A 13581-nucleotide genomic window follows, 5' to 3' on the forward strand; every position below is an offset into this window, starting at 1 on the left:
ATCATTCTCTCTACTATTAATTCTGACATTTCACATTCTTAAAATAAAGTGGTGATCCTAACTGACCTAAGACAGGATATTTTAACAGGGATTCAATGTCAAGAATTGTGAAATACTGAATTTAAATGTTTTGCTTAGGCGTAAGTAAACTTCCGACTTCAACTGTGTCTATAGGTTTTATTTTAAGTATGTTATTAATCTTGGATTGAACACTTATTATGCGAGTTCTCCGTTTATTAGCACATATATTTATCATGTTTTTTTATATATATTTACCATCATTGAATGCCATATTTTACATTCCAATTTGATTGTTATAAACGCTTCTGTTGAAGCCAGCTGAATCAACTTCAGCAGCAGTGTTGGTCTGTGTGTGGCGGTGGTCTTTGCTCCTCTGTTGGAGCCAGCTGAATCAACTTCAGCAGCAGTGTTGGTCTGTGTGTGGCGGTGGTTTTAGCTCCTCTGTTGGAGCCAGCTGAATCAACTTCAGCAGCAGTGTTGGTCTGTGTGTGGCGGTGGTTTTAGCTCCTCTGTTGGAGCCAGCTGAATTAACTTCAGCAGCAGTGTTGGTCTGTGTGTGGCGGTGGTCTTTGCTCCTCTGTTGGAGCCAGCTGAATCAACTTCAGCAGCAGTGTTGGTCTGTGTGTGGCAGTGGTCTTTGCTCCTCTGTTGGAGCCAGCTGAATCAGCTTCAGCAGCAGTGTTGGTCTGTGTGTGGTGGTGGTCTTTGCTCCTCTGTTGGAGCCAGCTGAATCAGCTTCAGCAACAGTGTTGTTCTGAGTGTGGTAGTGGTGGTGGTCTTAGCTCCTCTGTTTTTCATCTCTTTGCTGCAGCCTCAATCAGAGAGAAAAAAATCTCAGACCAATTTTCTTTTCTTTTAGAGGCCAAGTTGTTGGTTCTCGTAAGCTGGTCTTTACCTCTTTTGGAGAACGAATATAATGACACACGAGATTTAGACCGGTTGTGCAGCTGTTGGTTCCACTTTTCTGGGCTCCGTTACTTACTTGAAAAATACAGAACACTCTAAATGTGCACAAATGTAATAAATCATTACAATTTTTATAAAAATACAGCTATAGACAGAAGTCAAAGATCAAACAGCAAACATACAACCAATGTCTCTCCTGAGTTCTGCAGAATAGGGAATGTCCAAGGTGCTTTTAATATGCTTGCAGTCAATCCCTAGTGATGTAACTGCCTACGTCACTGCCTTCTAGTCACGAGACCAAGCCAATGCATACACAGTTTTACAAACTTGCAAGAGAGATACAATAGTTCCAGTGTTTTCTAAGTGCTCAGCAGTAATTTTCCACTCCACAAGTTGCTTTATAGTGGTATATCAGACTAGTCTCTTTCACTCCCCTGCAGGGTTCTGTGTCTATGAATCTCTTTTAGCCTTGATGCGCTTTCTCACAGACCCCTGTTTTGACTGCAATAACACATCTCTCAGACCGTTTCTTTATAAGAGGGAAAGACTAGAAAATAATAGTGGAACAATATTAAACCTTATAATGATATATATATATATTGTTCATCTGTAGTCTAGGACCCTATAAATGTAGTGGGGGAGGGGTCTTATAGCCCTTCCCCTTCTATTAATACAACATAAGCATAATCAATTATTATAATACATCAAACATTTGGTGCAGCCCCTATCATGACCCCAAGTTGACCCCATCACAGCCAAGCGGAGAAAGAGGAGGAAGACTAACTAGCTAGCTTTCTAGCTGGGCCAGGAGTAGTCGGAGTTATGTTAGTGCTGCTGGAAAAAAATAATCTTACCTGTCAATATCTCACCTTGATGTTCTTTTACCATCTACTGTTGCTTGACCAACAACCTCTCCTATCATCCCCCTCTTCTGTACTCGCCTTTAATCTTATTTTCTCTCCTTTTCTCCCCTACCCTCCCATCTTCTTCTCTCCACAGATCTACATAGGGCACATAGTGAAGTATGGGGCGGCGGATGAGGATGGACGCCTGCGTTCAGGGGATGAGCTCATCTGTGTGGACGGCACGGCAGTGATGGGCAAGTCTCACCAGCTGGTGGTACAGCTGATGCAGCAGGCCGCCAAGCAGGGTCACGTCAACCTCACTGTGCGACGCAAGACCGGCTACGGAGGTAAACACAGCTAGTTAGACATGGACACTATGTTTTCCAGTGTGATTAGCAATGAACACCTTCAAAGAACAGCTACAGTGGGGCAAAAAAGTATTTAGTCAGCCACCAATTGTGCAAGTTCTCCCACTTAAAAAGATGAGAGGGGCCTGTAATTTCCATCATAGGTACACTTCAACTATGACAGACATAATGAGAAGAAAAAAAATCCAGAAAATCACATTGTAGGATTTTTTATGAATTTATTTGCAAATTATGGTGGAAAATAAATATTTGAGCACCTACAAACAAGCAAGATTTCTGGCTCTCACAGACCTGTAACTTCTTCTTTAAGAGGCTCCTCTGTCCTCCACTCGTTACCTGTATTAATGGCACCTGTTTGAACTTGTTGGTGTTGGCTCAGCTTAATTTGATACTGTTTCTGGCAGTAATTTTGCCAGTAATTCTGGGTTCTGCGCACAATGCTTAATAATATTAATCTTATCCTAGGTAGAACATACTACAATAATCTTTCTCAGAATGATCCCATTACAAGTATAGCACAAGCAGATGATAAGCAGCAGTCTATCCAGTAGTACCATCAACAGCAGTCTGTCCAGTAGTATCATCAACAGCAGTGTGTCCAGTAGTATTATCAACAGCCGTCTGTCCAGTAGTATCATCAACAGCAGTCTGTCCAGTAGTATCATCAACAGCAGTCTGTCCAGTAGTATCATCAACAGCAGTCTGTCCAGTAGTATCATCAACAGCAGTCTGTCCAGTAGTATCATCAACAGCAGTCTGTCCAGTAGTACCATCAACAGCAGTCTGTCCAGTAGTACCATCAACAGCAGTCTGTCCAGTAGTATCATCAGCAGCAGTCTACACAGTAAACCCATCAGCTGCAGTCTGTCCAGTAGTATCATCAGCAGCAGTCTACACAGTAATACCATCAGCAGCAGTCTGTCCAGTAGTATCATCAGCAGCAGTCTGTCCAGTAGTATCATCAGCGGCAGTCTGTCCAGTAGTATCATCAGCAGCAGTCTACACAGTAGTACCATGAACGGCAGTCTGTCCAGTAGTAACATCAGCAGCAGTCTGTCCAGTAGTAACATCAGCAGCAGTCTGTCCAGTAGTACCATCAACAGCAGTCTGTCCAGTAGTAACATCAGCGGCAGTCTGTCCAGTAGTATCATCAGCGGCAGTCTGTCCAGTAGTACCATCAACGGCAGTCTGTCCAGTAGTACCATCAACGGCAGTCTGTGCAGTGGTACCATCAGCGGCAGTCTGTCCAGTAGTACCATCAACGGCAGTCTGTCCAGTAGTACCATCAACGGCAGTCTGTCCAGTAGTACCATCAGCGGCAGTCTGTGCAGTAATACCATCAGCAGTCTGTGCAGTGGTACCATCAGCAGCAGCCTGTCCAGTAGTACCATCAACAGCAGTATGTGCAGTAGTACTGTACCATCAGCAGCAGTCTGTGCAGCATTACTGTATCATCAGTAGCAGTCTGTCCAGTAGAACCATCAGCGGCAGTCTGTCCAGTAGTACCATCATCGGCAGTCTGTCCAGTAGTACCATAACGGCAGTCTGTCCAGTAGTACCATCATCGGCAGTCTGTCCAGTAGTACCATCAACGGCAGTCTGTCCAGTAGTATCATCAACGGCAGTCTGTCCAGTGAGACCATCATCGGCAGTCTGTCCAGTAGTACCATCATCGGCAGTCTGTCCAGTACTACCATCAACAGCAGTCTGTCCAGTAGTATCATCAGCAGCAGTCTACACAGTAGTACCATCAGCAGCAGTCTTTCCAGTAGTATCATCAGCGGCAGTCTGTCCAGTAGTACCATCAGCGGTAGTCTGTCCAGTAGTATCATCAACAGCAGTCTGTCCAGTAGTACCATCAACAGCAGTCTGTCCAGTAGTACCATCAACAGCAGTCTGTCCAGTAGTACCATCAACGGCAGTCTGTCCAGTAGTACCATCAACGGCAGTCTGTCCAGTAGTACCATCATCGGCAGTCTGTCCAGTAGTAACATCAACGGCAGTCTGTCCAGTAGTATCATCAACGGCAGTCTGTCCAGTAGTACCATCAACGGTAGTCTGTCCAGTAGTACCATCAACGGCAGTCTGTCCAGTAGTACCATCAACGGCAGTCTGTCCAGTAGTACCATCAACGGCAGTCTGTCCAGTAGTACCATCAACGGCAGTCTGTCCAGTAGTACCATCATCGGCAGTCTGTCCAGTAGTACCATCATCGGCAGTCTGTCCAGTAGTATCATCAGCGGCAGTCTGTCCAGTAGGATCATCAGCGGCAGTCTGTCCAGTAGTATCATCAGCAGCAGTCTGTCCAGTAGTATCATCAGCAGCAGTCTGTCCAGTAGTATCATCAGCAGCAGCAGTCTGTCCAGTAGTATCATCAGCAGCAGTCTGTCCAGTAGTATCATCAGCAGCAGCAGCCTGTCCAGTAGTATCATCATCATCACCAGCAGTCTGTCCAGTAGTACCTTGCAAAAGTATTCATCCCCCTTGGCATTTTTCCTATTTTTTTGCATTACAACCTGTCATTTAAACATATTGTATATGGATTTCATGTAATGGACATACACAAAATAGTCCAAATTGCGTGAAATGAAGAAAAAATACATATTTAAAAAATACATTTTAAAAACGGAAAAGACCCTTTGCTATGAAGCCCCTAAATCAAATCAAAATCAAATCAATTTATATAGCCCCTCTTACATCAGCTGATATCTCAAAGTGCTGTACAGAAACCCAGCCTAAAACCCCAAACAGCAAGCACTGCAGGTGTAGAAGCATGGTGGCTAAAAAAACTCCATAGAAAGGCAAAAATCTAGGAGGATACCTAGAGAGGAACCAGGCTATGAGGGGTGGCCAGTCCTCTTCTGGCTGTGCTGGGTGGAGATTATAACAGAACATGGCCAAGATGTTCAAATGTTCATAGATGACCAGCATCGTCAAATAATAATAATCACAGTAGTTGTCGAGGGTGCAGCAAGTCAGCACCTCAGGAGTAAATGTCAGTTGGCTTTTCATAGCCGATCATTCAGAGTATCTCTACTGCTCCTGCTGTCTCTAGAGAGTTGAAAACAGCAGGTCTGGGACAGGTAGCACGTCCAGTGAACAGGTCAGGGTTCCATAGCCGCAGGCAGAACAGTTGATACTGGAGCAGCAGCACGGCCAGGTGCTGAAAGAGAGAATTAGAGAGAGCATACTTAAATTCACACAGGACACCGGATAAGACAGGAGTAGTAAGATCTGGTGCAACCAATTACCTTCAAAAGTCACATAATTAGTTAGATTGCACACAGGTGGACTTTATTTATGTGTCACTTGATCTGTCACATGATCTCAGTATACATGCACCCGTTCTGAAAGGCCCCAGAGTCTGCAACACCACTAAGCAATGGGGTACCACCAAACTAGCGGCACCATGAAGACCAAGGAGCTCTCCAAACAGGTCAGGGACAAAGTTGTGGAGAAGTACAGATCAGGGTTGGGTTCTAAAAAAAATCAGAAACTTTGAACATCCCACGGAACACCATTCAATCCATTATTAAAACATTTAAAGAATATGGCACCACAACAAACCTGCCAAGAGAGGCCCAACAAAACTCACTGCCCAGCAAGGAGGGCATTAATCAGAGGCAACAAAGAGACCAAAGATAACTCTGAAGGAGCTGCAAAGCTCCACAGCGGAGATTGGAGTATCTGTCCATAGAACCACTTTAAGCCGTACACTCCACAGGGCTGGGCTTTATGGAATAGTGGACAGAAAAAAGCCATTGCTTATAGAAAAAAATAGGAAAACATGTTTGGTGTTCGCCAAAAAGTATGTGGGAGACTCCCCAAACATATGAAAGAAGGTACTCTGGTCAGATGAGACTAAAATTGAGCTTTTTGGCCATCAAGGAAAACGCTATGTCCTGCACAAACCCAACAACTCTCATCACCCCGAGAACAACATCCCCACAGTGAAGCATGGTGGTGGCAGCAGCATCGTCAGAATTGAAGGAATGATGGATGGCGCTAAATACAGGGACATTCTTGAGGCAAACCTGTTTCAATCTTTCAGAGATTTGAGACCAGGACGGAGGTTCACCTTCCAGCAGGACAATGACCCTACGCATACTGCTAAAGCAACACTCGAGTGGTTTAAGGGGAAACATTTAAATGTCTTGGAATGGCCTAGTCAAAGCCCAGACCTTAATCCAATTGAGAATCTGTGGTATGACTTGAAGACTGCTGTACACCAGCTGGAGCAGTTTTGCCTTGAAGAATGGGTAAAATCACAGTGGTTAGATGTGCCAAGCTTATAGAGACATACCCCAAGAGACTTGCATCTGTAAGTGCTGCAAAAGGTGGCTCTACAGAGTATTGACTTTGGGGGGGGGGGGGGGGTGAATAGTTATGCACGTTCAAGTTTTCTGTTTTTTAGTTTTATTTCTTGTTTGTTTCACAGTAAAGAATATTTTGCATATTCTAAGTGTTAGTCATGTTGTGTACATCAAATGATCAGCAGCAGTCTGTGCAGTAGTACCAATAACAGCAGTCTGTGCAGTAGTACCATCAACAGCAGTCTGTGCTGTAACATTGAGGTCTTTCACTGCTCCTGGCTCCATTTGTCTTCATCAGAGCAGTGAAGGGCCTGAGGACAGGGCTGATATTTGGAGGTTCATCCCTGCTGCTCTTCAACAGTCCATGGGTGTGTGGGAGAAATGTTTGTCAGAGGCGCTCATCGCTCCCAGCCTGCCCTTTAGCAGGATGAATAAAGGTTCATAAATGTGATGAAGAGGGTTCCAACCTTTCCCCGTGCCCTCCACACACTAGCCTGTCTACCAGCCATTGATGAGAGTGCCCAGACAGAGGGCACAATGGTCTGTCAGAGGAGCGATGCCCAGTATGAAGCACTGCTTCAATGCCAGGAAATAAGATGGGAACCTTCTGTTGTGATGCAATCCGGAAGCCATATCTATAGATGTTTTGGGGGGAAATAGATCAAAGCGTGACCGTTGGTCAACAGGGAGCATGCTGCTCTTTCTTCCTTCTATCGGTGTGATCCTTAGTGGGTAGAGAGGAGCAGCGTTATCCATGTTGATTAGGAAAACCTTTCATTTTGTGTTTCATTTGGTGTTATGAGCTGTGTGCTGTTGCTGTGAAGTGTTGGTAATAGTTAGCTTCTTGTCAGTCTGACAGCGTTAATATTTTTTTTCTCCTCTTCTTACACAGTGTCTAAAGGGGAGGGCGAGGTGCCCCCGTCCCCAGCCTCGTCACACCACAGCAGCACCCAGGCCCCCTCCTTGACTGAGGGGAAGCGGACCCCCCAGGGCAGTCAGAACTCCCTCAACACGGTCAGCTCTGGCAGCGGCTCCGGCAGTGGCTCCACCAGCGGCATCGGCAGCGGGGGCGGCGGAGGCTCAGGGAGTGCTGTGGTCAACACCGCCCTGCAGCCCTACGACGTGGAGATCCACCGCGGGGAGAACGAGGGCTTTGGATTCGTCATCGTCTCCTCCGTTTCCCGACCTGAGTCTGGCACCACCTTTGGTAAGACCCCCATGTAATCTCTACCTTACTATACTTAAATATAGGTAACACACAGGCATGCACTATATACACACACACACACACTCAACCTTTCTCTCAATATACAGTAGAACATATTTTTCTTAGTAACTAATCTCTTTTTGAATATTGGGTACTGTCCCTTCTATGCAAATGAGTTTCTGAATAGTGGATATTTCTGGCACTTACTTGGTGAATATCTTTCATCCTCATTATTTTATTTTGTAGTGAGTGGTGATCCTCTTCTATTTTCTTTCATTCTGTCAAGCAGAGACACTAACCCAGCCCAAAGAGCTGTAATATTTATAATGTCTTTCATAATTGATCACAAGTGAAAGCATGTTGTATAATTCAGATGTGGTCTGAAATAACAATGAGTAGAATAAAATCAATACTATGGCTTGACAGGTTATAATAAGTAGGCAGGGAGAGTTATTTCTAGAGCGCCCGCTAAAATATCTTTTTTATTATTGTAAATGGTTAAACTATCGAGAAGTATATGTGTAAATGTAAGCCCAAATTTAAATGTTAATTTATGTTTACATATTCAATTATTTTACATTGCTCTGATTTCCTGTATGTGGACAGTATGTGTTACTACATTGCTCTGATTTCCTGTATGTGGACAGTATGTGTTACTACATTGCTCTGATTTCCTGTATGTGGGTAGTATGTGTTACTACATTGCTCTGAATTCCTGTATGTGGACAGTATGTGTTACTACATAGCTCTGATTTCCTGTATGTGGACAGTATGTGTCACTACATTGCTCTGATTTCCTGTATGTGGACAGTATGTGTTACTACATTGCTCTGATTTCCTGTATGTGGACACAATGTGTTACTACATTGCTCTGATTTCCTGAATGTGGACATTATGTGTTACTACATTGCTCTGATTTCCTGTATGTGGACAGTATGTGTTACTACATTGCTCTGATTTCCTGTATGTGGACAGTATGTGTTACTACATTGCTCTGATTTCCTGTATGTGGACAGTATGTGTTACTACATTGCTCTGATTTCCTGTATGTGGACAGTATGTGTTACTACATTGCTCTGATTTCCTGTATGTGGGTAGTATGTGTTACTACATTGCTCTGATTTCCTGTATGTGGACAGTATGTGTTACTACATTGCTCTGATTTCCTGTATGTGGACAGTATGTGTTACTACATTGCTCTGATTTCCTGTATGTGGACAGTATGTGTTACTACATTCCTCTGATTTCCTGTATGTGGACAGTATGTGTTACTACATTCCTCTGATTTCCTGTATGTGGGTAGTATGTGCTACTACATTGCACTGATTTCCTGTATGTGGACATTATGTGTTACTACATTGCTCTGATTTCCTGTATGTGGACAGTATGTGTTACTACATTGCTCTGATTTCCTGTATGTGGACACAATGTGTTACTACATTGCTCTGATCTCCTGAATGTGGACATTATGTGTTACTACATTGCTCTGATTTCCTGTATGTGGACAGTATGTGTTACTACATTGCTCTGATTTCCTGTATGTGGACAGTATGTGTTACTACATTCCTCTGATTTCCTGTATGTGGACAGTATGTGTTACTACATTGCTTTGATTTCCTGTATGTGGACAGTATGTGTTACTACATTGCTCTGATTTCCTGTATGTGGACAGTATGTGTTACTACATTGCTCTGATTTCCTGTATGTGGACAGTATGTGTTACTACATTACTCTGATTTCCTGTATGTGGACAGTATGTGTTACTACATTGCTCTGATTTCCTGTATGTGTTACTACATTGCTCTGATTTCCTGTATGTGGACAGTATGTGTTACTACATTACTCTGATTTCCTGTATGTGGACAGTATGTGTTACTACATTGCTCTGATTTCCTGTATGTGTTACTACATTGCTCTGATTTCCTGTATGTGGACAGTATGTGTTACTACATTACTCTGATTTCCTGTATGTGGACAGTATGTGTTACTACATTGCTCTGATTTCCTGTATGTGTTACTACATTCCTCTGATTTCCTGTATGTGGACAGTATGTGTTACTACATTGCTCTGATTTCCTGTATGTGGGTAGTATGTGTTACTACATTGCTCTGATTTCCTGTATGTGGACAGTATGTGTTACTACATTGCTCTGATTTCCTGTATGTGTTACTACATTTCTCTGATTTCCTGTATGTGGACAGTATGTGTTACTACATTGCTCTGATTTCCTGTATGTGGGTAGTATGTGTTACTACATTGCACATCCTCACATTTTGACCACCTCGAATGGAGGGGAATTGCACATCTTTTTTTACCTCAGATTAGTGATGTTAGTATAAACGTTAATAATAATCGCAATGAGATGAAAACAATGGCTTTAAACAGATCAATATCATTCGTTTTGTACCATTGATTTTGTCATATGCTCTGGCAGTTTTCTACTATCATTTTCAACTCAAATGGCAGGGAAAATTCAGCTCTCTGTATAAAAGTTGCTGGCCTCACAACTACACCTGTACATGGTTTGAGAGTCAAACTATCACTCAAATAACAGCCAACCCTTGTCACTGTTGCTATATGGTGGGTTGTGATTCGTTGAAGTTAAATAACAAAGCATCTGATTTGTTTTCTTTCCCCATTTTGACAGCCTCACAAAACTTCCATCTGACATTCTAGAATTTAGATGACTGTCTTCAGCAAATTCTCTTCTAACCAGTGATATAAAAAGTATTCTCAGATTCAGTGGGGCCTTTGAATTAGTGTTAGTTTAAATGGTGTATACACCACACGTTTGCCCCTGCTCTATTGATTTCAAATTTACATCGATGAGTGATTTAACAAAATAGTTTTGCGTTTATCTTTCTGTGTTGGTGACCAACTTTGAAACAAAATGCAACAATCCAAAATGTAGCTTGCCGTCTTCTACAAATTGTCCTCTAACCAGTGATATACATATTATTCTCAGATTCTGTGTTTTTTTTAGACAGGATGTGTAGCTCGACTCCCCTCTCTAATTTTTTGGGTTTCAACGTGATATCAATATGAGTGATTGACAAATAAGTGTTGTGTTTCTCTTTCCGTTTTGGCGACCCCCACATGAAACATGCCAAAATAGTATCATATTACTTGTATTCTTTTAAACGATCACCTTATAAACGGCAAATGCACTAAAATCCATGTTCTTGTGACAAGTTGCAATTAATCACTTATATTGCTTATGGGTAAATTGTTGTAACTCCAAAAAAACAGAAACGTAAATATTGTTTACATCACTTGTTAGACGACCATCTAGATGGTTGTAATCAGCAGGTTGTCCTCTATAGAGGATATATTGTTATATATTGTTACGTTTTATTTTCATGATCTACCAGAAATCATGAAAACGGGGTTGACTTGGATTAGTTATTAAGGGGGAAGATTATTGTAATATTTGTAGATGGATAGACCATCTCCCACTGTCCTACAGCTCTTTTTGCCCCTCTGCATGCCCTGTCTGCCTACAATTGCTACCTAGAGATATTGCTGCCACTCTCCCTGCCTGACCACAGCTCTGGGAGTCTCTCTGGGCACAGAGTGCTGATCAGGCTTACTCTGCTTATGGGCGTCCAACGATCTAGTAAAGCACAGCTTCATGTACTATACAAATGGTAAGAGTTGGCAAGTTTGTGCCAATTTGTTAATCATATCAAAGTGAAACACATTGGTTGTTGATCAATAGTGTAGAGAAATGACCTTTGATCTGCATGGATCCCAGTTACTCAGACACAGAGACCCATCCATCACCTCTCTCTGTGTATTAGACAAACACATCCTTCTGCTGTGAAACCATCAAAGCTTCTAGTTAGTACAGAACTCAATGAGTTGAGCTCCACAGAGCTATTCTAGACTGGAGTGACTGACTGCAGAGGAAAGAGACAGACTGATCACTGGGGCCAAGCTCCCTGCCATCCAGGCCACACCAGGCGGTGTCAGAGGAAGGCCCAAAACATTGTCAAAGACTCCACTCACCCTAGTCATAGACTGTTCTCAAATTTCTATCAAATTTATAAAGCCCTTCTTAAATCAGCTGATGTCACAAATTGCTGTACAGAAACCCAGACTAAAACCCCAAACAGCAAACAATGCAGGTGTAGAGGCACGGTGGCTAGGAAAAACTCCCTAGAAAGGCCAGAACCTAGGAAGAAACCTAGCGAGGAACCAGGCTATGAGGGGTGGCCAGTCCTCTTCTGGCTGTGCCGGGTGGAGATTATAACAGAACATGGCCAAGATGTTCAAATGTTCATAGATGACCAGCAGGGTCAAATAATAATAATCACAGTGATTGTCGAGGGTGCAACAGGTCAGCACGTCAGGAGAAAATGTCAGTTGGCTTTCATAGCCAATCATTCAGGGTATCTCTACCACTCCTGCTGTCTCTAGAGAGTTGAAAACAGCAGGTCTGGGACAGGTAGCACGTCCGGTGACCAGGTCAGGTTTCCTGAAACTGGAGCAGCAGCACGACCAGGTGGACTGGGAACAGCAAGGAGTCATCAGGCCAGGTAGTCCTGGGGCATGGTCCTAGTGCTCAGGTCCTCCGAGAGAGAGAAAGAAAGAAAGAAAGAAAGAAAGAAAGAAAGAAAGAGAGAAAGAGAGAAAGAGAAAGCGAGAGAGAATTAGAGAGAGCATACTTAAATTCACACCGGACACCAGATAAGACAGGAGAAATATAACAGACTGATCCTAGCCCGCCGACACATAAACTACTGCAGCATAAATACTGGAGGCTGAGACAGGAGGGGTCAGAGACGGTACTGGTACCCTCTGTATATACCCTCTGTATATAGCCTCGTTATTCTTATGTATTGTATTTTATTGTCTTACTTTTTGATTACATTTTTTAAAACTTTAGTTTATTTAGTAAATATTTTCTTAACCATACAGCATTTCACTGTAAGGTCTACACCTGTTGTATTCGGCGCATGTGACATACAATTAGATTTGATTATTGTTTGTAGTTAAATTAAGAAGTGGCATAGAGAGAGAGGGAATGATATGTGCAATAGTTCACTGTAATAATTGAGATTCGGGCTGACCCCAATTAGTCGACTGGTCGATTGTTAGGTTATTTGTCGACCAACCTTTTTTTTTTGTCGAGCAGTAGTAAATATATATATAAATAATTGCGTGGCACACGAAACACCTGTCTAATTTGTGCCCATCTCAGTGAACTAATTAATTGAGGGGGCTGAGACTAATCCATTCGGCGACTGCGTGGATGACACAGTCCAAGAAGTGGTGTGTCAAAAATTCACAATGCAAGTCTCTCCAATGCGCGCTTTCCTGCAAATTTGTGCACATTCATTGTTTCAACGTAATTGTGTGGATTGTTTGCCTTGATTGTTAGTGTCTATCAATTCCCCATTACATATATCACCAGCAGTAGCCTACTTTTACCGTTAATACCTGTCATTTCTAATCTACAACGTTTGTTTGGTTATGGTCATTTCTGTTAATCAATTCAAATATTTTTATTCCAGTCTTTTACTGTTCTCATTGTAGGAATGGACACATTGTTTGCAGAGCGCACAACCTATGCTATACTTGTGAGAAACAAGTTTTGGTTTATTCCATTTCATTTGTTTTTTTTTTAGCGCTTCTGTTAATGTTGACAAAGGACACGCACCTGATTACGCATAGAAGTAGGCCTATCGGCTACCTGGCCTATAAATGTGCCCATTTGGGGATCTGGTAGTATTTCTGATTGGCGTAACGCACCACCACTAAAGAGCTGTGGAGCTTCTCAAAGTAATGTTTTCTTCACCTCAAACAACAAGCAAACAAAGTCTGTTTTTACATCCATTGAAAATGACAATAGTTCCTCAATGTATTTTTTTTTTAAATCCATCACTCTCCCTTTCGATAACCACTAGTCGTGATGCTA

At 42.7% G+C, this 13581-nt stretch overlaps 1 protein-coding gene across 12 annotated transcripts in view; it reads left to right on the forward strand.

Moving 5' to 3' along the window:
- LOC109897058 (membrane-associated guanylate kinase, WW and PDZ domain-containing protein 1-like) overlaps nucleotides 1-13581 on the forward strand; it is a 182278-nt gene that overhangs the window by 154383 nt on the left and 14314 nt on the right. For all 12 annotated transcript variants that reach the window (XM_031805426.1, XM_031805065.1, XM_031805219.1 and 9 more), the window contains 2 exons: nucleotides 1927-2119; nucleotides 7346-7660. In XM_031805426.1, the coding sequence (XP_031661286.1) occupies nucleotides 1927-2119; nucleotides 7346-7660 (508 nt within the window). The remainder of the gene's footprint in view (nucleotides 1-1926; nucleotides 2120-7345; nucleotides 7661-13581) is intronic.

This window comes from Oncorhynchus kisutch, linkage group LG1 (genome assembly GCF_002021735.2).
Source record: "Oncorhynchus kisutch isolate 150728-3 linkage group LG1, Okis_V2, whole genome shotgun sequence".
Classification (NCBI taxonomy): domain Eukaryota; kingdom Metazoa; phylum Chordata; class Actinopteri; order Salmoniformes; family Salmonidae; genus Oncorhynchus; species Oncorhynchus kisutch.